This window comes from Mugil cephalus, chromosome 8 (assembly GCF_022458985.1).
Source record: "Mugil cephalus isolate CIBA_MC_2020 chromosome 8, CIBA_Mcephalus_1.1, whole genome shotgun sequence".
NCBI classification, from domain to species: domain Eukaryota; kingdom Metazoa; phylum Chordata; class Actinopteri; order Mugiliformes; family Mugilidae; genus Mugil; species Mugil cephalus.
The window spans coordinates 25,974,822-25,999,146 of NC_061777.1; the positions used below are offsets into that span (position 1 = coordinate 25,974,822).

A 24,325-nucleotide genomic window follows, 5' to 3' on the forward strand; every position below is an offset into this window, starting at 1 on the left:
AACCACATATCTTGTTTTATTGAACATGTTCTGAAGCTATAACACATCAGTCTGAAAAGAAGTTTAAACAAAGAACAAAAACCAAAATAAAGTAGGCCAAAAGTGGATAGGGCAAAAAAGGGACAGAAACTAGAGTTTAAATGACAATAAAATTATCAGAGACAAACTAAAACAAGAAACCATGAGAGCTTCAAACTATGAGAGTATAACAAATTTTAACGTTAAAATATTCTAAAAATATATCAAAGCCAGATGTATAAAAGTCGTTACTAGACGGACTAATTCATAAATGGCCAAACAGGTCAAAACATACAGTTGTCATGAATGGAGAAACTAGCAAAAGAGACACGGTTCTTTATTTCACGTTGTAAATGCGCTATAATAAAAGTTGAATATTTTTACATGGAGATCAGTGGGCTGTCTCCTCAGTGGCCGTGCCTCAAAGCATCTTGATGGAATTTAAACAGGAGTTAGATTTAAAAAAAAAAAAAAAAAAACAGATGTCATGAATGGAGAAAAAAGCTACGACCAAAATTATTTTTTGTGCTGTAAGCATGTTTAAAATTACTGCTTGGACTCCACAGAGATCTAAGCCACATGGGGTCCTTAGCTTAGCTAGCATTAATTTCATGCTATTTTTCATCTTCATCACTGACCTCTGTAGGACAGAAGTTGTGGGTCCAGTCTTTATCTTCAGCTTTTGACATAAAGCAGTTGTTGTCTATATATTCAGCCTCACAGATCAGTTGAGTGCAGTCACTCTGTCTGCTCATTGCTTCTACTTCTGTTTCTCCCAGAAGGGGGGTGTTCACCAAATACTCTGCCTCGCAGACCATCTGCTGCACACAGTGACTGTCAGCCAGAAGTTGATCAAGGTGGCGTTTCACAGCAGCGTCAATCTGACGTGACATATTGTCATTCTCTCCGTTGTCCCGAGGAAACTGGCCGTTAGCTTCATGCATCTGGAACTGCTTGTACTCTGAGCTTTGAGGAGCACCACGAACGCAGTCTGCGTCCAGTCTAAGCGTCGACAGTTTGACAGCAAGGCCTTCTTCAAACGACAGCCGGCGGTTTGGACTCAACATGATGAGACTTTTCTCTCCGAGCATGTCAGTCACCTGGAAGTCTTGGATATCTAAAATGTGTCTCTGAGTGCTCTTCTGTAGAGAGAAACAAATAATAGGAATTCTGTTACTCCCACTGAGCTTCAGCTGAAAAACTGAAAATCAGTTTCACATATTTATGCAAATCAATGTCATTTAAATTGGTTCGTACAGCTCTCCAAGTATTTAGGGTTTTGTTGCATTTGGCTTGCATCACTTCTGGGTAGTTTAACATCTGTTTATATTCTGTTTCTAGTTTTAGCCTGTTCCATCTGTTTGTGCGATTGTTCCACCCGTTTTTAATTGTTTTTGTATCTTTCTGGCCATTTATTTGCCATTCATTCACAAGTTATTCTGAGTCTCTTTCCTACTTTTGTGCATCTCATTTATGGTTGCTTTTGGTCGCTTTGTCAGTTTTCAGTGGTTCCACATCCATTCAGACGTTTTCACATATTTAGTTTGATTTTGAATCTATTTTTAATTGGCAGACATTTTGTGTATCTTTGTTGTCATTGTAAATACCTTTGATGGTTATATAGCTAGCCTAGTGGGGGCCTATAGTGAAAACAATGCGCTGAAACTCTGTCAGTACATGAGCTGAAATCAAGACTTTTATTATGTGACAAGATTAGTTGTAAAGCTGGAATAAAATCTAATTACCTGTAGGTTTGTGTTCATTAGCCACTGGCCAGTTGTGCTTCCTTGAGGGCTGGAGACGTACGGGACGAAGTATGACTTGTACCTGCACAGGAAATTAACATGGATACAGGACTTAAAAAATAAATAAATAAACTTTCAGTTACTTTTCTGACTTCTTAATCTAAGTTTGAATAATCATGCTAACTAAAAGATCTAACAGACTGGTCTTCTTCTGGGGCTACAGATCTCAAAGAGCCCCAAAATCTGTGGGTTAATTCCACAGAATTTTTGTCGACACAATGTGATTAATCACAAATGTATTAGACAAAATCTGGTTTTCAGAACTGAATTATTTCAAAAGTTACAAGAAATTAACTCACAGAAGACTTGGGAAAGTTTGTATTAAAGCACCTAACGATTATTTTCATGTGATGATTACTTTCTCTAATAATCCACTGTATAATCCATCTCATGTTAATATGTTAATATTTCGTGTTTTGTCCAAAAGATGCTGTAGAATTTGTGTAAACATTTACCATCAAAGGAAACCAGTAAATATTCGCATTTGACAAGCTGACAGAGAAGTTCTGGCACTGTCACGTCAAACGCACACTTATTCGATTAATCGGTTATCAAAGTATCATGTAATGTATGCACCATAATCAGCCATAATATTATAACCCCCGAGAGGAAGACAACAGCAGTGGGTTCAAGGTGTTGACTTGGCCTCCTCATTCCTAAGGTCTCAATCCAATCGAGCATCTTTGGGATGTGCTGGATAAGAAAAGAAGTCTGATGTATGGAGGCTGCACCTCTCAACTAACAGGACTTAAAGGATCTCCTACTAACATCTTGCTACCAGATACACCTTCACAGATCTAGAGGAGTCCAGGCCTCCACAGGTCAGGGCTGTTTTGCAATAGACTGAAACAATATTAGCCTGGGCTCAAGGCTGATCAGTGTGTTGACATTTTGGCCCACCCATCCAGTGGTTTCCTCTGTAAACTGACTAAGCCATAGATGACAGACAAGTTAGTTGTGAAGAAGAAGACAGCGCTGCTTGTATCAGAACAGTAGTTTGATTTCTGAGCACTCACACAGTCCTGGACAGGATGGAGATGATCAGCACAGTCACAGCAAGCAGCAGCAGAGGAGTCACTGTAGCCACAGCTGGATGTTCATCTGGAAAGAAGAAAGCAATTCTGAAAAACAGTTGTTGTTTCAAAACTAGTATGGATGGATGAAGATGAAAAGAGACATAAAACAACAGTGACTTCTCTATGTTCAGATTTTTTGATCTTTATACTTATGAATGTTTTGTGTCTCTTTGTTTCTACACCTATTCATATTTATTTCATGTCTCTTTTTAGTCTGTTCCATCTATTCGTGTTTATTTTGCATCTCTCGTTATCTTTCTGACCATTATGAGTATCTTTGAGTTCAGTGGGAATCTCTTGTTTCTTTGCCATTTACTGCAGTGCAGAATGGGTCTGTTTTAAATTTGAGTGGATAGGTTGCTAGGATTTTTTTCATATGTTTATACACAGGCCTCAGTATTGGGTAATCACATCTTGTCAAACATGTAAACAAACCATAGATGCTGGCCTTCGTACACAAGAGGCTGCTATAGGCTGGAGTTAACCTCTTAAAAGTCCTAGGGTAGTAAACAGACATACCCCAAATTAATCAGGAAGGGCTCCAAAACTCAGGGCCATTTACATCACCCTGGTCTCTATGGACAGGTAAGACCTCAGAGAATGGATTCCCAGTGTTAGGAACATTGTGACTGTTACTTCATAATTAGTTGAGTAGAAAATTAGATTTTTATCCTTGACTACAATTTCTTATAGATTAGACAATAGAAAAAGTCTGATAGTAATGATAACATGCACAGAGAAGCCACACAATCTATTCAGTTACACCTTGAACATATCTTTACCAAGACTATGAGAACGAGAATGTATGTACTTTGTGGTATTTGTGGCAAAAATGTAATAATAATAATAAAAATGGTACCAGACAGACTCTCCATTTGGCCATTTGGAGAATCAAAGTACCCAACGTGTGCCACATTGTGCTTTTATGCCTTGAAAGGGAATCTGGCAACAAATTACTACAGATTCTAACTACAGCAGGCAATGTGCATACATTTCAACCTTTGGCCATTTACCATTTATCAGCCTGTAAATGATCAAAGTTGACCGCTGTGCACATTACAGCATCCATAAAAATATTGTTATTTCCTCCATAGTAATGGTGTGTATGCAGGTACAAGTCACCGAGGCATGATGCACCTTGTCTCAAAGGTCTCACTGGCTCAGTGTATATCATGTGTAGTACCACTATTAGCCCACTAGACAGAGGCAAAGGACCACGTATAAATATACACTACCTGGTCAAAAGTAAAGGTCGCACACTCGTTATTTCGTTGAACCGCCTTTAGCTTTGATTACAGCAGCATCCGCTGTGGCATAAGATAGCTAATAAGAAGCTTCTACAATGTCAAGCAGTTTGCTTGTTCTCACTGTGTTTGTGGGTTTTCTCTGGGTACTCTGGTCTCCTCACATCTCCAGAGACATGTCCGCTAGGTTAATTGGTGATTTTAAATTGACCCCAGCCTTTTCCCGGTAAGTCTCACTGATTAGTGGTTTTCTTAAGGCTACACAGCTGTTCAGTCCCAATCCCTTGAGTTCCCTTCTATGTCCCTGAACTATTGAGGCATGACAAAAAATTGTGTTTGTATCAATGGAGAGAGCAGCAGACATAGCTTGTGTAGACTGTGTGACCGGTTGCAAACCAGTTTGACTGTTATATTCACAGGGCTCTTATTTCTTAACTGAAATATTCACACTAACAAACAAACACTGAGACATTTGGTTAATAGCTTTAAAGCTTTTGATCTTTTAGAGAAAAAACACCACACACCCTGTTGTATGACCTACTTAACTGGTAGGAGTGGGGGGGAAATAGCGCAAAGCAAGAAACCACAAAAGCCTGACAAACTTTTTCCTGCTGTAAGACCAACAGCAACAAGTGAAACTCACCAAACTCTGTTGTCACAGGAGTAATAGCTCTGGAGAAATTATCGGCCAGCAGGGAAAGAGAATACTCAGTGTTGGGCGTCAGGTTGAAGAAGGTGTGCTGCATCTGCTGCGGCCACAGGAACACGGTTTGAACGTCTGAATTAACAGATGAATATTAGAGGAAATGTCAGCGCCAGTCACACTGAGATAAGGTTTTAAAGATTGAGAAGAAGTGGACTCAATAGCAGAGTCTCCTCTAAAAGTGACACGTTTAAGAGAAATTTCAAAATAAAAGAAGAGCATGTTTTGAATATGTGTAAACCTACTTCCTGTGTGTGAGTTTGTCTTCAGGACGGCTCGGTATTCGGTCACTCTGATTTGAGACTCGTTGACCCACACACACTTCACCGTCACCGTTGTTCTGGTCACATTAACAATCTTCACATCAACCGCCCCCATCAGAGCTGAAAGAACACACCAACAACATGTCCTCCACTTTTTTTTCATTTCTTCCACCTTCTTTCATTTGTTTTTTGTCTCCTTCCTACCACCCTTCTGTCGTGTCTTCTTTGCTCTGTCCACCTTTTTCCCTTTCTTCCTTTCCGTCGCCTTACCTCTTTCCTCCCTTCCTTTCCTCCCTTCTCCTTCCGCACCCTTTATTTCTCTGTCTTCCTTCCAACCTTCCTTCTATTTGCTGTTGTTCTTTTGTCTCCTTTCTTCTTACCATTTCTCATTCCTTCTTTCATTCTTTCACCTTCCCTTTTCCTGCCTTTCTCCTTTTACCTATCCTTTCTCTTTCCTCCCTTCACCTTCGTTATTTTGTCCTGTACCCTTTGTTACTTCCTGTATCCTACCTTCTGTCATCATTCCTTTCTCCCTTTCTCCTTCCTTCTTTCAAGTCTCCTTCTCTCCTTCCTCCCTTTCTCTGTCCTTTTTTCTTTCTCCTTTCACGTTCCCTGTATCCTGTCTTCCTTCCTTTGTCCACTGCTCTTTCGTCTCCTACTTTCCAACCTCCTGTCATCGTTCCTTCCATTGATCCTTCCACCCGTTTACCTTTTCATCTTTCTTGTTCCTGTTTTCTGTCCCTCTCTGCTCCCTTCTGTTCAATTCCTTTATTCTCCTTTTCTTTCTTTCTCCTTTTTTTTCTTCTCTTCTGTTGCCTTCCTTCCGTTCTACCTCTCTTTTTTGTGTGTTTCCCTTTCCTCCTCCTCTACTTCCTTTCCTTCTAGGTGTATCTCTCATAATGATTCCAGGCTAGCGTCTTAAAGTCAGGTTTACCTCCACGCTGCAGGCTGGCAGACAGAGACCGAGGACGTCCATACTGCTGCTTGGAGACGGGGAACACAGTGATCAGGAAGGACTCATCCGGATCAACAACTGAAAATAACATTGACATTAAAGCACAGTGATCGTGAGATCTCGACAAAAAATGTATTGATTGAAAACGAAAACCACGTGACGGTTGTAGTGTGAGTGTTTTTCCACTTATTTCCTCTGATAATAATCTTACACCATCTAGAAAGCCATGTGGTTGACCAGCTACTACTTATCAGATCTTAAAGGGGCGGCTGCAGCTGCTTTATGACTAAAAAATAAAAATAAAAAAACACCTCTCAGTCGAGAAATAAGATCCTGTTTTCTGGGCAACCAGGCTTTAAATGAGTGCATGACAAAATGAAACTCATGGTTGTTGATTGTTCAACATAGAATTACTTTCGGTTTAATATTTTTTAGCACCTTGTACGGTTGTGGAGGTGTTGAAGCCGTCCACTTCGGCCCAGCGGCTGGAGGACGGCTTTGTCTCAGAGTGCAGCTGAATGACAAAATGACCATCGAACAGAGCAGAGGACGAGGCGACGCCGGCGGTCTCCCACTGGATTAGAAATGCGTTTTTATCCGGATAAAGGCTGGAAACCCACATACTTCTGATGGGCCGCACCGCTGCAGAGAGCAGACCATTCATTTCATTAGGAGCCTTTTATTTTGGACAGTTAACCCACCACAAAGCAGCAGCATCTTAACCCTCACAGCTGCACTTCCTCAAACATGAGCTCAGCGTTAAGTAATCATATTGTACAACTTCATGTCATGGACTCCTGCATCACACCCTGCACAGTTAATCTGCCGGAAAATATGTCAAGTCATACAAGCCCCCCAGCTGCTGCAGTTCTGCAGGCAAGTCATTTGGCTGCGTGTTGAGCCGTGTGTCGCAATAAGTTTTATCAACATGATCGTGTCACCGCACTTGCTTCTCCGATATAGAATAAAAAGTAACAGCACTCACACATACAGGATGTCGCGAAAGAGGAGTGCATGAACTTCAAATCTGATCATTTACACCTCAAAAAATTAGAATATCATGAAAAAGCTCAATATTTTTTGTCACTCATTTCAGAATGTGAAACCCATATATTATATAGATTCATTACACAGAGTGAAACATTTCAAACATTTATTTCTTGAAATTTTGATGATTGTGGCTTATAGATAATGAAAACCCAAAATGAAGTGTCTCAGAAAATTAGTATATTACATAAGACCAATGAAAAAAAGGATATTTTAAACAGAAATGTCAGGCTTCTGAAAAGTATGTTCACTTCCATGCACTCAATACTTGGTTGGGCCTCCTTTTGCATGAATTACTGCATCAATGCGGCGTGGCATGGAAGCGATCAGCATGTGGCACTGCTCAGGTGAAATGGAAGCCCGGGTTGCTTTGATAGCAGCCTTCAAGTCATCTCCATTGTTGGGTCTGGTGTCTCTCATCTTCCTCTTGACAGAACCCCACAGTTTCTCTATGGGGTTCAGATCAGGTGAGTTTGTTGGCTAATCAAGCACAGTAACACCATGGTCACTGAACCAGCTTTTGGTACCTTTGGCAGTGTGGGTTTGAAATCGGCATCTCCATAAAGCTTGTCAGCAGAAGGAAGCATGAAGTGCTCTAAAATTTCCTGGTAGATGGCTGTGTTGACTGTACACTTCAGAAACACAGTGGACCAACACCAGCAGATGACATGGCTCCTCAAATCATCACCGACTGTGGAAACTTCACACTGGACTTCAGGCCACATGGATTCTGTGCCTCTCCACTCTTCCTCCAGACCACGGGACCTTGATTTCCAAATGAAATGCAAAATTTGCTTTCATCTGAAAAGAGGACTTTGGACCACTGAGCGACAGTCCAGTCCTTTTTCTGCTTAGCCCAGGTAAGACGCTTCTGACGTTGTCTCTGGTTCAGGAGTGGCTTGACACGAGGAATGTTTGTAGCCCATGTCTAGGATTCGTCTGTGCGTAGTGGCTCTTGATGCGCTGACTCCAGCTTCAGTCCACTCCTTGTGAAGCTCCCCCAAATTCTTGAATGGATGTTGCTTGGCAATCCTCTCAAGGCTGCAGTTATCCCTTTTGCTGGTGCACCTTTTCCTAACACACTTTTTCCTTCCACTCAACTTTCCATTAATATGCTTGGATACAGCACTCTGAACAACCAGCTTCTTTAGCAATGCCCTTTTGTGGCTTTCCCTCCTTGTGGAGGGTGTCAATGATTGTCTTCTGGACATCTGTCAAGTCAGCAGTCTTCCCCATCATTGTGTAGCCATCTGACCCAGACTGAGAGACCATTTAAAGGCTCAGGATACCTTTGCAGGTGTTTTGAGTTAATTAGTTGATTAGGGTGTGACACCATGACTTTCCAAGATTGAACTTTTTCACAATATTCAAATTTTCTGAGACACTGAATTTTGGGTTTTCATTATCTATAAGCCACAATAATAAATGTTTGAAATGTTTCACTCTATGTGTAATGAAGCTATATAATATATGGGTATCACATTCTGAAATGAGTAACACAAATATTGAACTTTTTTCATGATATTCAAATTTTTTGAGATGTACCTGTAAAAGCAGGTGTCCATCATGACTGATTGTGTGTTATTGGTTCATCTTGTGATGGACTTGGTTTTCAGAAAAAGAGATGCTGACCCAAACCGTAGAACAGAATATAACATAAAACAACTCAATGTTACCCTGAGACACTCACTGTTCTGGTGTTGTGGGTCAATTCTGAGATGTGCAGCAGGTCCATAGCCGGCCATGTTGAAGGCTTTGACTGCAACGCTGCAGGTCCCCTCCTCTGCCACTAGGGTCGCTTTGCTCTCCGTGACGTTACGAAGAAATCCACCCGGCTCTTTGCTCACCTGGTATCCAAGGACAGGACACCCGGCCTCACGAGGAGCCTGGGTTGAAGCAAGACAGTCTGTTTTAGTTTTAAAGTATATTAACCAGGGAAATTCTGACTTTTGAGAAACATTCCAAACAATTACATCTGAGTGCTAGGAGGCTGCAGCTATTGCTATCTCTCTGTTGCGTGAAGTTACTATGGTTACCAGCAACTCTTCCATGCACGTACATGCACGTGTTAAAAGAAATATGGAAATGGCTGTCAGTGGTAATTCTACAACACAACATTTTGACAGGTTATACACTATTAAAAAAAAACATAAACTAAAGTATTGTATCAAATTCCACTTTCTACTTTTATTTTTCATGGATGTCATATTTTCCTTGTTTTTGTTGTGTTAAATTTGTTGTTGAATTGTATTTTTGGAAATGTATTTTTAACAACATTTTGACAGATTGTACACTGGGAAAAATATAACAGTTATATTCAACCTTTTTTAATCATGTGACATTAGTTCTATGACTAATTGAGTCTTTCTTAATAGTGGCGTCAGTATCATTTCCATTGGTCTGACCTTCCACATGAGATGAAGTTCAACAGATCTTACAGATGTGTTCTCTGACTTCTCCACTCTGTAACACACATCAGGACGCTGGGAGGGAGCTTACAGAGAAAGAGAGCAGAGTATTTTCAGCCTCATGATGTAGAATGTATCATTTTTTCAGTGTGTGAATGTGTGCCACTACCTCTGCCCCACGTCATCCCACTGTCCTCAGAGCTCCAGTCGCTCCACACGTCAAACTGCGACCTGCAGGCCACGGCCACCCTGTAGACGCGGAACGGCAGGAGGTCTCTGATTGTGTACTTCATTTCTTGTGTTGCAACAACAGAAACATCATCTGGAGCCTGAAACGAAAGACAGGAAGACATGGACAGCCTTTACTGATGCTGAATGTGAGTTTCGGCTCCAGTTGGAAAAAAAAATAAAATAAAAAAATGGCCGCCCTAAGCTCCAGATTTTGTCTGGTCTAATATCCATTCCCTGAATTTCTCTTCCTCTTCTTTGTGATTCCTTTGCTGCAGTTTGATTCCCATAGTCTGATGTGGAGATTCCTCTCCTGGACTCACTGACTTCACGAGTACTCCTTGCTATAATATTAAGTACTGCAGTTGTTGAATTTGGCTGTTTGCTGTTTATACTCACTAAGCGATGCAAGCCATTTCAAGGTCCTACATCATGCTGCTTGGCATATAATCACTGGGTGGAATACATAAGACAATGAGTCAACATTTTCTTTTGTGTGTGGAAATATTTGAGCAATTTTGACACGGAAGAAACCTTGATGTCTCGACTACTGTCAGACCAGAAATGTAGCTGGTCAGTGTCTATCAAAAATGGTCTGTAGCTGAAACTGATGCAACAAATTTAATGTTGGTTCTGATGGAAAGGTGTCAGAGAACATAGTGGATCACAGCATTACTGGCCGAAGGCAAGCTGGTGGAGGTAATGTGTTTTAGGGTTTAAGCCAAGAATGCCATAAAACTGACTGCACAAACCAGCAGCAAGAGGACATTTACACTGACAGATGCATCAAGGATTGTTTACCCCACTCCTCTCAGGAACCAGACACAAGAACTTCTATTATATATATATTTGTGTGTGTGTGTGTGTGTGTGTGTGTGTGTATATGTTTGAAATGAAAACTGCAGGAAGCCTGCAGGAAGTCAAGAGTGTTTGCATGAAGCTGACCTGGGTCCACATGAGGGTGTTGTTGAGTCTATAGTGAAGCTGGCAGCTGCCGTTGTGACTGCTCATCCAGGACACAACAAGAGAGTCCTCAACAGAGTCAAGGACCGTTAGCACAGGCTGAGAGGGTTTTTCTGAGGAGAAAAAAGAAGGTCTGAATTACCCGACCCAACAGACATGATCTAGAGCTGCAACAGATGAACCGCGTGAGTCCTCTGACCTGCCTGAGTAAAATTCAGGGTGTGAGGCTGAGACCAGATCTCCACCCCCATCACGTCCTTTGTCCTGACTGTCACGTTGAGGACAGAGACTAGGTTGAAGATGCCCCGACAGGATGTGATATTACTCTGTCTGTAGAAGAAAGCAAATATATACATATGAATGTCAGTGGTGCTCACAAATATTTGCATTCTTTATAATTTTCCATCAACATGACGCAAAGGATTTTCATGTCCTGAGAGTAGACGAAGAGAACCCAGTCAAACAAATGAAACTAAGATCTTACACTTGTGTCATTGTTTATTTGGGAAAATAGCCCAATATTTCATATTTGTAAGGTGCAAAAGGTAAGTGTACCACTAGGACTAGATTAGAGTCCATCTGCTCAGAAGTGTTTTCAAACAATGTCATGAGACTCAGGTGTTGTGCAGAGCTCCATTTAGTTTTAAAAATGTGTGGATTTGTCACAGTCTGATCTTCACAACACGTTTGTGGAAGTGTATGATTGCATGGATAAAGGAACTTCCAGAGGAGCTCAGAAAAAGAGGTGTTGTTGCTCATCGGGGTGAAGAAGGTCACAAAACAATCTCTAAAGAGTTTGGAATCCACAAATCCACAGCCAGACAGATTGTGAACAAAAGGAGGAGACCGTTACTATTACCCTCCAAAACCATACAAGTCATTCTACAAAAGAATGGTTAATGAAGCTAAAAAGTAAACTACATGAATGTTTTGCAATGGCCAAACCAAAGCCCTCAACTTGATCCAATAGAAATGTTGTGGAACGATAGGGTCACAAATGGTATAATATTTTTGTTTCACTGGGCTCCCTTTGTCCACTTTTGGGAAAATCCAGTGATGTTGTGAATAATTTTTATGTAGAAGTGCAAATAATTGTTAAAACTCAAAAACCTTCAAGCGGCGTATGTTAATCTGTTAATGTTAGCGTATGTTAATCCTGAGTTCACCTGCTAAAGATCAGAGTGGCATCAGACGGCCTCGTTGACTCCGGGCTCCAGACACACGATACGATCTTGTTTGGAGAGTCTTGGTAGTAACATGACATGTTCAGACTCTCTGGAGGAAACACCGACAACAATCAGTGCTGATATTTAAGACTTTGTAACATCTCATGTCAGTAGTACAGGAAAAAAAAAAAAAAAAATCTTTTGGTTGTACAGTGAGCACAACTCCCCCGCAGAGAAATTACCTGTGCTTTATTACTCATTCACGAAGATTCTAAGTATGTAGACAAAAAACGGGGAAATATTTGTCAGAAGAAGTGAGCACTCACTCTGCACTGATGACGGAGGTGGAGGTGTGCAGTCTGTGGGGCGGCTCACGCACATTCTATTGTCTTCTGGGCAAAGCTTCAGCTGTTTGTGCCTCACGGTCACCTCTGACGCAGAACATGCACACAAAATCAATCTATGGCAGGAAATGTGATGATTCACCGCAGGTGCCTCTGCATCATCAACTTTAACCAGGACACTTGATCAGAAAAATAAGATGCGCATCTCCAATCTGAGTGAAAAACGTAGATTATATACCTTCTTTTAAAACTCTAGAAAGCTTTATACCACAGCCTACACCTCTACTGAAAATGACTCTTAGAGTGAGCAATCACTTATGTGGCATTAAACATGTGACGCCTGTTAATTCATAAAGGTCTGACCCAAGAGACTCTTAGAATATGTGCATTAAAACCACATAAAAGCCCAACAGTGTGGCAGGTTGTCCGTGAACCGAAGGGTTAGGGGTTCGATCCCCCGAGCGTGCCATATGCCGAACCCCCGTTTGCTCCCAGTGCAACTGTGTGAATGTGTGTGTGCTTGTGTGAGTGAATGGGTGAATGTGTCTGACTGTAAAAGCGCTTTGAGTACCTTTGAGTAGGTAGAAAAGCGCTACATAAGAGCAAGACCATTTACCTTCAAAACAAATGACTGCACACTAAACTTTGAACGGATCAATAGAAACCTGGAACAGGACGAGTAAAGACATCCAACTTCTGCTGCTGAATTGTTTTTGTTAACAAAAGACTGTATATATAATAAATACATGTGATATAATTCAGTAGTTTTATTAATTCAAGACTCATGTACACCGGTCTCCACAGAAACCACAGTAAACAATAGCTTATTATAAGAAACTCACCAGAAGAGAGCACACTGTTGAGAAGGCTCATCGCAGCCCAGGCAGCGAGGAGCCATGGAAGAGACCAAACGTTCATGTCAACCAGTAAAAACGCTCAAATTACATAAAAAAACGGCGACTCAGGGTGATTTGAAGGAACTCCATCCAGCTTCTGACCCCCCGTCTGAAAGAGGTGAAAAACGCAAACCTGCAGAGAACACGCAGCGAGGACTGATCAGCCCAGCCCTCTTCAGGAAGTTGCTCCACTTATGTGGGCGACATCCATCACAATTTCAAGTGCGGGTACAACCCCAGGTCTCCTCGGGAAACGAAGCAATTACAGCAATTCAAAGATGGTGTATTTGAAACAAACCGCAGCATCTTTCATGAGAAAACTTTTCATCTACACTCAAGTAAATGCTTTTAATGTTGATGTGATACTTTATGTGTCACACACGTAGGTGCAATTCTTTCTAAACGAGGCATCCTACCCACTGTTTCCCTTAATGCACACACATACAGTGAAGAAACCACAGGAAATTACAATTTCTTCATTTGTTCATTTCTTTCATCTTTACTTTTTCTTTCAAAGAAATAGCTCGTCTCATTTACTGTTTTCCTTACAGGAAAGGGGAAAAGAAGTTGTACCAACGATAAAAAATGACTGACAGAAAGGAAGGAAGGAAATGTGGTGAAATCGAGCAGTAAACTAGTCGACACGCGGAGCTGGCAGAGGAGTCCTCCAACGCAAATATCAACGGGCTTGTTGACCTTTGACACAAGTTCAAACCTCACACAAAACACAGCTTCCTGTCCTCCTTCGTGATGTCCTTGCAGAAACACAAAAACACATCACAAAGCCAGGGCTCTGTTTCTGATTCTGGTGATAACTCTAAGCATACACACTCATGATTTTAATAATAATAATAATAATAATAATAATGATAATAATAACAACCCACACAGTTTTCTGAAAAATCCAGAACCAGCTTTGTTGGAGTAGAAAAGTCGCACCAGATGCTGTGATGGGAGAGATTTGTCTTATTTTCAAACAGTTTGGCTGCTTGAACACTTGGGTGTGGGTAAAGAGCTGCCTGAGAACGGAGACATTCACACAAGAAAATGTGACTTTTCTGAGTGCGTTTGAACTTTAGATTCTTTGATTCTTTATCACACAAAAGCTGCACATCTGTAGGGGATTTCCACACCGCCACAGGAGGATGGTGGGTTCTACTTAATTATTCAGTGAGGAGCTGAATTTGCTGGCAGTTTGCACGTCAACATGCAGAAGGATGACATTCTAAAATCTATTACGAAGAACTGTGAACCAAGATCCACTGCACAGTAGGATGGAGAAGCACGTTTTGTAGACGGCGGATGCTTCAGTCCAAGCTGCAGACTCCTGGCTGCTGTGTTTCAGTCTGGGCACAAACTCATTTTCTAACATCTAAACATCCACAAGTGCTCTTTTTGACACGTGTGAATGTCTTTGTGGGTCTGAATCAACTGCAAAGAGGCAAAAAGGTGAAGCATTCTCCATCCCTTCTGACTTCCTTTCCACTGAACCGTGTTGTACTGCAGTGTAGTCATATTTCATGTGGGGACATTTTGCCAGTTTCGATGACGATTGAGAAGAAATCCACCAGTGGATTCAAATATCGTCTTCAACCTTCAAAAACGCTGTTGATTACCTGGACGCGCTTTATTTTCTGCTCCCTGCGGTTATTTCTTTCTAAAGGCTTGGCTTTGGTACAAACATGGTGCTCCTTCACATCCATTCTGATTCATATTTTAGGAGCATCTCAACTCTGTAATTTCACTCTGAGGAGGGAAAGTGACATTAGAACAATCTGCTGATGACAGTTCATTTTCCCATCAGCATCTGCTGTGTGGAGTTAATGGTTTTAAATTCATTATTCGGAGGGCAGGAGGTGCATAGGTCAGAAAAAAGACACAAAAGGGCAGTTCAAACTGAATCGTGGAAACAAAAAAAGAAGGATCTTCTCCTCAGAGAGCGACCTCTCTGGTCATCTGTGTGCTGCCTGGTAATGTTCTACAAAAGCAGTTCATGAAAGCAGCCGGTTTACTTGAACTTCAGTCCTAGCGTGAGTTCATGTCAGTCTGTGTGTGTTGTAGCAGTGTGTGTTATTTGTTGCGCAGCAGCTCCAGCTGATCCTGGTATTCGGTGAAGAGTCTCTGGAATCGCAGGTTTTCTCCGATGACGGGTAAAACCTCCCGCAGCAGCTCCCGCTTACGTAGACCCTGAACATAGAACAGACAATGAATGAGGCTCCTTAGCTATTGGCTTCATCTGCACAGCTACCCTGCAAATAAATAGACAGATCTGAACAGTGACACCAGTGGCAGGGTTTTCCACACAATGTGAACACTATGGTGGTCCGTCAGGGTCTAATTTACTCTGCCACGGTCTCATAACAAATTGGAAATTTATTTTCACATTTCAAACTACTATGTTACTCCTGAAATCACCTCTCTATTCATCTCCTTCCCAAAGCCACCTCCCCCCCAGACCCTCCACACACACATCGGTAGAAACAGTCTTGAAGCCAGACCAACATGTGTCACCATGGAGATGATTTCTTTCACCACTAAATGGCTCTGACAGGTAGCAAACAAGCGAATCCAAGCAACAGGCAGCAGTGTGTGTCGTTGTCGTACCAGAGTGGTGGGCTCCCACGATGTTGCTGCTGATTTGTGGACGGGACCCAGCAGCTCTTTACATAGTTCTCTGAGACGATACTCTGAGCCTAGAGGGGAAAAAACACACAGACACAAACACAACTGTCAGGGAACTTAAAGAGCCACTTAGTCAGTGTTTCATTTCATTAAATGGAATACTGTGTGGAACAGGTCAATAATATCTCCATCTATGGATGTAGCAGTCGTCACACTCTCAGGTACTGGTCAGGCAGGATGTGTTTGTTGGCCAAACATCCAACATGTGAAATGGTGAACATGTGCCATACAGGGCTACTCTTTTAAACCAAAGATTTGTCCAAGTTGTGTCATTGTTTGTGCCTCTCATGAGCCTGGGTAAAGTGTGACATTGTTTGCCGTGGATGGTTTACTACCTTCATTGACGAGGAAACGGGCGTAGATAAGCAGCCAGTGGCGATACTCCTGCGCTGACTGCAGTGTCAGAGCTGAGGCTAGCTGATTCTCCAGGAAGGCCAGCGTCATGCTCTGCTGCAGGTGGTGAGGGGTGGAGGAGAGGCGCGACGCCAGCCGACCAGCACTGCAGGGAAGACAGGAGTTTTCTTTATCACCTTCTTTATTACATTTCAGAAAATGCAAGACGGGGAGGTTCGGCTATTAAAATCGTACTTGAGGTTGCGTCCCTGCATGACGGCCAGCGGCCCCGAAGACACAGGTGAATCGTGAGTAGGTAAGCAGCTCCTGAAATCAGCACACTGGACCAGAGAGTCTCCTTTGTCTGCTATCAGAGTCCTGCAGAGACAGGGGATTGTCCATGAAGAAGTCTGGACACATTTACTGTAGAAAGTCTAGTCAGTGCGACAGTGTGTCTCTCACCAAGTCTCCAGTGAGGAGCTGAAGCAATAAGACTTTCCATTGGACAGTCCAATAACTGGAACGCCCTGCTGAGTCAGCAGAGACTGAGACACTGTGGTCTCAGCTCCTGGACACAAACATAATGTTGTTATGGAGAACTGAATAACGCAGAAAAGTGAACACCAAGACAACTCCTCAAAAGTCAAGCTGAAGCATATAGAGTTCACCATGTGACTGTCTGGAGTAAAGGTCATAAGCTCCACCCCCTCCATGTTACGGGATGGAAATTTTTTTTTTCAAACATTGTTTAGGTATTTAATAGAATACTGATGTGCATTTCTGAGAAGTTCTATTTTAGCTCGTTATCTGATAAGATAAAATCAGGACATGACGTACTCATGATTAACAGCTGCCATTAACAGTCGGACCCACAAGAGAAGGAACCTCTGGGCCACGGCACAGAGAACAAAAGCTTCTTTATGTGTTATTTAATAACATTGTGCATGTTTTCATGCAGCTAACAATCAAACTAACCCCAGCTAGGCTGCAGTGACAGCAAAACAAAAATAGTGAGCAGACTGGAAATAAAGAACACGCACTGGGCGTCATGGTCGCCCGCTAGGCCTGGGCCTCCCACTGATCATGCACCACGTGGAGTTTTACAATGCAAGCATAAAAAATGTCTTCTATAGGAATCCATGATGGCCAGTCCGTGACGCTACAACACATTTAGCATGTGTTGGGCAAAGCTTTGCTGGCCTTCAACCATCGTTAGCTGATGTTCGATAAAGGGCTCTCTTTCAGGAAGTTGAGTGATCAGAAGCGTTTATCCAAAAAACAAGCTGAAAAAAGGACAGCTTTACTTGTAGAGTTTCTTCATGATGGTTCATAGAAGTCTTCGGTTCTCAAAGGCTGGTGGGGGTTGCAGTTTAAATAAGAACATCTGTGCCGTCAATCTGAAACCGAAGCTCAACAGGCTGCTGGCAGAAATTTCACAGATTGACTCTCTGAACAGGGGAGGTCGAATGAGTCAACACGGTCTTAAAAATGTTCCTAACTACATCTGGTCACTATCAGGGTCTTGCCATGTGAACTTCAGATGGGTAAGATTCACGCAGGTTGATATTTAAACCCCAACTGTGCTTTTTTCAGCTATGTTTTGTGGGGATAACAGTCAACTTGGGTGACTGAGAGGCTTCACAGACCATCAGCAGGGGTTTTAAACTGAAGTAATATGTGACATGAGAAATCATTTTAACAGACTCCATCTCCACACTTAACATGCAGGAAAGAAAGCAGATTATTTCTGTGTCATCACATGCTGCTGTGTCTCACCAGCAAAAATGGTCAGCAGGGACTCGTTCTTCACCAGAGCCTTCTGTCTGTGTACGTCCCTGCACACAAACGCACAGACAAACAACTTAATGGTTTTCATTTCGAGCTATGGCTGACACTGCCTTTCTATCAGCCACTACAGGAGGGAAATAAATCTATTACACTATATTAACATATCTTTCAATGTAAAAATATGTGTAAGCTTGGAAGTAATTTCAAACTTACCAGACGGACAGCGTCGCTCCAGCGGTCAAAACCATGACGAAGTGGGCGGAGCAGTGCAAGGTGGACACGGGCGTGGCCAGCTGGATGGCCGGGAGGAGGCGTCGTCCGCAGGAAGAGAACACTGACAACATCCTGTCCTCACAGGCAACGGCCAGGATGTCACTGAGCGAGAGGCAGAGAAGGAGAAACTGATTTTCAGATTCATTTTTCCTATCTTCTTAATCTTTTTACTAGTATAACAGTCAAGTATAGACCACCTTCCTGAGCAAAGAAGCTATATGTAGCAGAACCCTAAGGAGTGTATTGGTTCTTTAGGTATTTTCTAATTTTGCATTTACATTACAGTTTTACAATGTGTTTGGTTACAAGGGAAATGAGGCAATGTTTATGCCAACAAAGACTATTTTACTGATAATCTGTTGCTGTTACTGTTGCTTCATAATAAAAAATATTTGAAACTAAGAGAACATGAGGAACAGAAGAAAAGCCTTTAGGAATCTCCAGGGGAGATCAACTGATACTCATTACTAAAAGATCAATACTGGATTCAGGGGCAAAAACATTTCAAGGTTATATAAAATATATATAAATATAAAAAAAAGAATCTTTGGGAATAAAGACTGAAAACATTGCAGCAGCGCCCCCTACCTGCTCCCTGCAGCAGTGAGCACTGAGCTGGGCAGTAGCGTGTTCCAGTCTCGTCCGTCTCTGGAGCATCGCAGCTGACTGAGCTTTGAACCCGCAACAACGGACACGTCGTTCTCCACCTCCAGAAACACGGACGGCTCCATGCTGACCTGCGCACATTTCCCGTTTACAGGTGTATTTAGAAACAGGCTGAACTTAACTGACTCGACAGGGGTCAGGTTTAGGTGGATGGCTAGAAAAACTACACGTAAAATTAAATTAATATCATCCTGGTAGATTTTCATTCCGGGACAAAAAACCCACACAATATTAGTTGTGACCTTGCATCAACATCAGACTGGGCTAAACTGCCACCTTAAAGTACCTGTTGTCACACCTGACATTAAAATGTGTCCATGTGTGTCCCCAGCCAGCACTTGAGAGATGATTTCAGTTTCGATGTATGCAAATAAACACCAACCTCATCTGGTCTGTAGAATACTGTATAACTTACAAGAGCAGCTGTCTCTAGTGGATCTCTACTGGGGCTGAATGATACGGACAAAATTTCATATCTCGATATTCATGCCAGATATCTCGATATCGATACGATATGACTACGGGTTTGGTGAAAACCAAACAGAAAAATAAAAACATCATAATACAAAAAAATGTGGAAAGCGCAGTTTTTTTTATTTTTAAGAACTCACTGCCAGTCATCAACATTAACATAAATTACGAATAGATAAATTATGCACACGCAGTACGTGATGATGTTGTGTCAGGTGGTGAAACATGTTTGTTGTGCTACCTTGCTTGGTCGCAATTTTTGCTAAGTGCGACCTGCACAACACATCGCTCTGGTTAATATCGTCATTTTTTAATCCAAAATACCTCCAAATAATGGAGGATGATTTATGTTTTGGCACCAAGTCAGATTCTGCACCACCAGCGGCTGCATCATTTTCCGCACTCATTTTCTTTCTGTCTTTTTAATTTCCCCGCTGTGTCTGTAGCGTGTCTCCGTCTCCCTCACCCCCGCCCTCATATGTTTGTCATTGGTTGGCTTCAGCTGTCGATCACAGCAAGTATGAAATAAGGTTTGTGATTGGCTGGCCTTAGCAGTGCATTCAAGGGCAATCGTAAAAATGATGTTTGTTGTGACTGCCAGAGCTGTGCATGCGGGGCGAGCGCGGGGAAATCTATATCGTCTATATCGTCGCTTTTTGAATTTTAATATCTTGAATGCTTTTATCGAGATATAGATACGATAACGATATATCGTTCAGCCCTAATCTCTACCTACCACTGTATTGCAGCCATGGACAGATGTTTGTTGTGCAAGTCATGGCATGTTAATGTGTTAGGTCTGGATGGGGCCTCAGTGTGTTACCTGCAGGCTGAAGGCCTTCTGTGTACTTGGTGTTGGTAGCCTTAGAACGGCTACAGGAGCTGGAGGAGCTGCCACCCTGCTGGGCTCCCGCTCTGCTGGAGGAGTTATCTGACATGAAGAAGAAGAAGAACGACAAACACTTGGCTATCTCTCTGCTGACGTTTTTCTGGTTTAAAACAAATTAACAACAGGATTTGTATAGAGTTGATAAATGTCCCTTTATCTTTCTACCTGAGTGAAGGGCTGGGCGATGGGAGCAGCCATCTTGTCTTTCCTGGGTCGTCCCTTCTTCCTCTTCTCCACCACCTCTCCTCCATCCATGACCATCTCGGGCTTCCTCTTGCTGAAAACCAGGTTTTTGTTAATGGCGGCCATCTTGTCCTCGCTGTCGCTGCTTGTCTCTTCTTTGGTTTTTGCGTCTTTCAGGACGGAGATGCCATCCTTTGGCCTGCTGGGAAAATACAAAAGACGTGATGTGTTTTCCTTTTGAGCTTGGGTCTGACTCCGAGTTACACAGTTCTTTTCTTCTCAGTCATGTTTGTTGTCATCTACCTGTCTAGAGGTGTGAGTCCACCAGTGGAAGAGATAGCGGCTGTGACACCTGGTGTGGCTTTTGACCTCTCAGTGAATCTGGAGTCCAAAGCCTTCATTGGCTCAATCTTGGAGGCAGAGGTGAGAAGTAGACTGGACTTGACGCTGTAACCGGGAATTAGGAAACATAAGCAAAGCAGGGAATGAAGACATCTGAGAAGATCGGGGAGCATGTGGAACACGTCTGGAGGATTAAAGAGTCAGGAAGGATCAAGCACAGAAAGAAGTTGTACGTTTACCCATCAATGTTGTCCTCAAGTCCTTTTGTAGTGCTGTTGGCTGGAGGCGAGGTGAGCATGGCGTCATGACTGGGCCTGAGCCCCAGAGAAGAAGCCTGTCCAGGGCTGGAGTCAGAGCTGAGCTGTGGGGTGAGTTGGTTGGACATTGAGGAACCCGAGGGCAGGATGGGAACACTGTTGAAAAGTGCCGGTGAGAAATCCCTGTGGAGAAAGAGGGACAGTGATTACAGTCCTGTTACAAGTGAGTATGTGGGAGTTAGAGACCACAAACAACCACTTATAAGACTTGTTCTGCTTTTTGGACATAACCTGCCCTGTATGACTGAGAACCTTCATAAATGACATTAATATAAACTTTCTCTTCTTCACCCTTTGAACTAGAACCTCTGTGTCAATCTGATGCCGTAGCTACTTGTTTCCACTTCAGTATGTCCAGCTGCTTCTTCATCTCTGCAATTTTTGAATTGATTGTTTTGGATCAATAAAGACAGAACATATCGAGGAAAGGTTAATTGAGGATGGGAGACATGATTTTTTGAAAATCCTGTATGTGATGTGTCTTTTTCTTTTTACACTCCCAAAAGAATTTGCAAATACTCCAGCTACCATCTTTAGAATCTGGAAGTTCTGTCTACCAGTGTGTTTCATGTTTTCTTACCCCGTGTCCAGCTGAGCGATGCAGAGCGGCGTGATGCGCCTCCTCCCGTCTGCCGTTCTCGTCTCCACTTGTTTCTTCAGAAGGTTCTGCAACAGGAGGAAGTGACGTTATAAAAGCAGTAGATTTTTTGGTAAATATACAAAATATATGTATATATTTTTGAAGTTTTCTTAATAAATCATTAAATCACTTGTGGATCATTTGTTTTTTTTGTACCTCTTTTATGCAGCCATTTCCTAAAGATCATTATACAATGTGTAATCCTTTTCTTTTAGTGTTACATTAGTCCATGCGATGGGAAACTCTGACTCAGCTGCGTTCTTAGTAAGAAAACGTTTCGCAACACATTTTATACTAGGGCTGTCAATACACAGAAATAACCTTCATATATACACACATACATACACATATGCATATATATACATATATATCTACTTAGTTTGGGTCTTGTTAAAAGACCCATGTGTCAGGGCTTCAATGCTAAATTTGCAGTTTCAATCATAATTTTCTTAATTCATTTCTGCATGTTTCTTTCTCCTTGCCTTCTTCTTCTGATACAGGGCGTATTAATGTCCCCCACAGGGTACAATTATTCACAATTATTCATGAAACTATGCACTTTGCTTTCCACTTGCTGATTTGGTCTGCATCATTCAAAAAAGAAGAAAAATCATGTTAAAAGGGATTTTGTGTAAACTTTGACAGCCCTAGTTTATATATTGTACATAAGTCCATATTAATGTAAATGTGTATAAGTATCAAAGTCATTTGTTAATTTTAGATTCAACAGCAGTTGATAGTCATCTACAAGCTACATGTTCATTTACCTTCCTGATGTCCTCCAAAGACTCTCCGTTCATCACACTGTTGAGTTTAGGGGCTGAGGATTCAGGCCCGGCACTGCCTGGTCCCGTGGTGGCTTGGGCGGAGTTCTGTCGCTCCTGCTGGTATTTGAGCATCTCTGGGTTCTCAATGATGGTGGTGGACAGCTGAGCCTCGGTGCTGGTTATAGCCAGACTCTTACCGTAGATGTTTTGATGGATGCTGTTCTATACGTCACATTAAGAAAGGGAAGAAGTTTACTGTGGGTACTTGGTGAGAGTGAAAGGAAGATCCAAACAAGAACTAAATCAAGGTTAATATTTGTCATCTCAAAACATATATGTATATTCTTTTAGGCAGGTTTGACCACAACAACCACCAAATGCAGTGTTGTTCTCTTACAAGAAGAGAGGGATTAAGAGTTTAAGGACACGCTAAATATACAACTTCAACTCTATTTTTCTTGTTAAATTCTTTAAAGTTAAGGCTCACACTGGAACATTCAGGTTGGATTAGTAGTAGAACACAGAGAAGAGGGGATGATTTGAGGATAAAGATGCAGAATTAAAGAAGAATTAAACAAAAGCTTCTTTGCTTCAGGTTAAATAACTCATATTTTGTTCAGTCAACCTGCACATGCAGCCAGATCATCTGCATGAAGCCCAACTTACTTTTTCTTCCTCACTCAGTGGGTCTCCCAATTCATCCAGGGAAAAGTCCAGATAAGCCACAGTGCCATCCATAGAACACACCAGCATCCCCAGACCTGTCAAAGTCCTGACACAGACACACACGTGTCAAACTCATGTGAAATGAAGCTGAAGAAATGTTTACCAACAATCTCAGGGAAGGAGACACGAATGCACTCCTGGTTGTATGCTGTTTACCACTATTTCCACTCACCATGAAATGTCCATAATTGATTTATCGAAAAGATCATGGATGACCACCAGAGGGCGCTTTAGAGAGGTAAGCTGAGGGATACGGAGACAGACAACATAGACAATCAGAACAGTTTGATTAACTGAAGGCTGACAGAACAAACACACCAAAGAACATAAAAAACACAGCTCATGTGATGAATGTAGGTTACTGCGACTGAACTATGTGTCTTAAATAAACCTTTAGCTTCAACTGACCCAGACAGAGAGTGACCGGTCTTTGCTGCCCACAGCGCAGCAGCAGTATGGACAGCTGGGTTTTGGAGAGCTGCCGTTTTTCTGCTTCTTCTTAAAGATCTTTGGGTTGAATTTCTGCAGAGACAGAAACATTGCCTGTCAGTATACGCAGTTCCGTTATATGAAAGATTCAACATGAAGCTCAAACTTCCTTACCACCACAGTGACAGCTTTACGGTGGCCCACAAAGTCCATATTGGTTTTCCAGCCGTCTCTTTCCACGATCTGAGCGGTGGGACCCGAGTTGTTCATGGCGTGAGCCGACACCAGATACTGACCGTCTGGAGACCAGGACAGGCGCAGGACGTGGGTTGTGCCACCGCACTAAGAAAGAGAGACAGAGACAGATGATTAGAATAAAACTGACAGAGTGAACTGATTAGAAGGAGAAGGGTGATGTAAACCTTTGATTAATAATTTGTTCAATAGGAAAAGATAATCTCTATTAGCCACATAAATATTGATCTGAGAAATCATGTTTATTTTGTTACATTGAATAAATTCAGGGTTGTCAAAGCAGAAAAGAATTTCAATATATTTATAGAAGATTTAACACCACACAGCATAAACCGTAGTCTATGTGTCACAGCATTAGAACCATTTGGTGTAAAGTTCTGAAGTGATTGATGTTTGGAGGGATACGTGCATACAACACACATATCGGATCAGATCAGTTTATGTTAAC

At 42.1% G+C, this 24,325-nt stretch overlaps 2 protein-coding genes across 5 annotated transcripts in view; both read right to left on the reverse strand.

Moving 5' to 3' along the window:
* LOC125012211 lies at window positions 1–13,201 on the reverse strand. Of its 3 annotated transcripts, none has more exons than XM_047592012.1 (15): window positions 13,063–13,201; window positions 12,203–12,307; window positions 11,877–11,985; window positions 10,910–11,040; window positions 10,693–10,823; window positions 9,689–9,848; window positions 9,550–9,605; window positions 8,802–8,997; window positions 6,503–6,706; window positions 6,044–6,142; window positions 5,092–5,229; window positions 4,787–4,921; window positions 2,840–2,924; window positions 1,764–1,845; window positions 1–1,160 (listed from the first exon to the last, which is right to left on the reverse strand). In XM_047592012.1, the coding sequence occupies exons 1-15, from the start codon at window positions 13,136–13,138 to the stop codon at window positions 633–635; spliced, it is 2,235 nt and encodes a 744-aa protein (XP_047447968.1). In that variant the 5' UTR covers window positions 13,139–13,201; the 3' UTR covers window positions 1–632. The 3 variants fall into 3 exon arrangements, with proteins under 3 accessions (XP_047447968.1, XP_047447967.1, XP_047447969.1); XM_047592011.1 differs by having other exon boundaries at window positions 9,517–9,605; XM_047592013.1 differs by lacking the exon at window positions 6,503–6,706 and having other exon boundaries at window positions 9,517–9,605.
* The window catches only part of LOC125012210 (protein HIRA), a 16,849-nt gene continuing 5,496 nt past the window's right edge, over window positions 12,973–24,325 (reverse strand). Inside the window, exons 8-25 of one of the 2 annotated variants that reach the window (XM_047592009.1) lie at window positions 23,797–23,964; window positions 23,602–23,715; window positions 23,366–23,436; window positions 23,134–23,239; window positions 22,468–22,689; window positions 21,641–21,726; window positions 20,983–21,183; window positions 20,705–20,848; window positions 20,384–20,603; window positions 20,153–20,260; window positions 18,781–18,929; window positions 18,133–18,294; window positions 17,908–17,966; window positions 16,594–16,699; window positions 16,387–16,509; window positions 16,134–16,297; window positions 15,721–15,809; window positions 12,973–15,303 (exon numbers count right to left, since the gene is read on the reverse strand). In XM_047592009.1, coding sequence (XP_047447965.1) covers window positions 15,187–15,303; window positions 15,721–15,809; window positions 16,134–16,297; window positions 16,387–16,509; window positions 16,594–16,699; window positions 17,908–17,966; window positions 18,133–18,294; window positions 18,781–18,929; window positions 20,153–20,260; window positions 20,384–20,603; window positions 20,705–20,848; window positions 20,983–21,183; window positions 21,641–21,726; window positions 22,468–22,689; window positions 23,134–23,239; window positions 23,366–23,436; window positions 23,602–23,715; window positions 23,797–23,964 — 2,409 coding nt within the window. In that variant the 3' untranslated portion in view covers window positions 12,973–15,186. The remainder of the gene's footprint in view (window positions 15,304–15,720; window positions 15,810–16,133; window positions 16,298–16,386; window positions 16,510–16,593; window positions 16,700–17,907; window positions 17,967–18,132; window positions 18,295–18,780; window positions 18,930–20,152; window positions 20,261–20,383; window positions 20,604–20,704; window positions 20,849–20,982; window positions 21,184–21,640; window positions 21,727–22,467; window positions 22,690–23,133; window positions 23,240–23,365; window positions 23,437–23,601; window positions 23,716–23,796; window positions 23,965–24,325) is intronic. The other variant, XM_047592010.1, reaches the window with a different exon arrangement.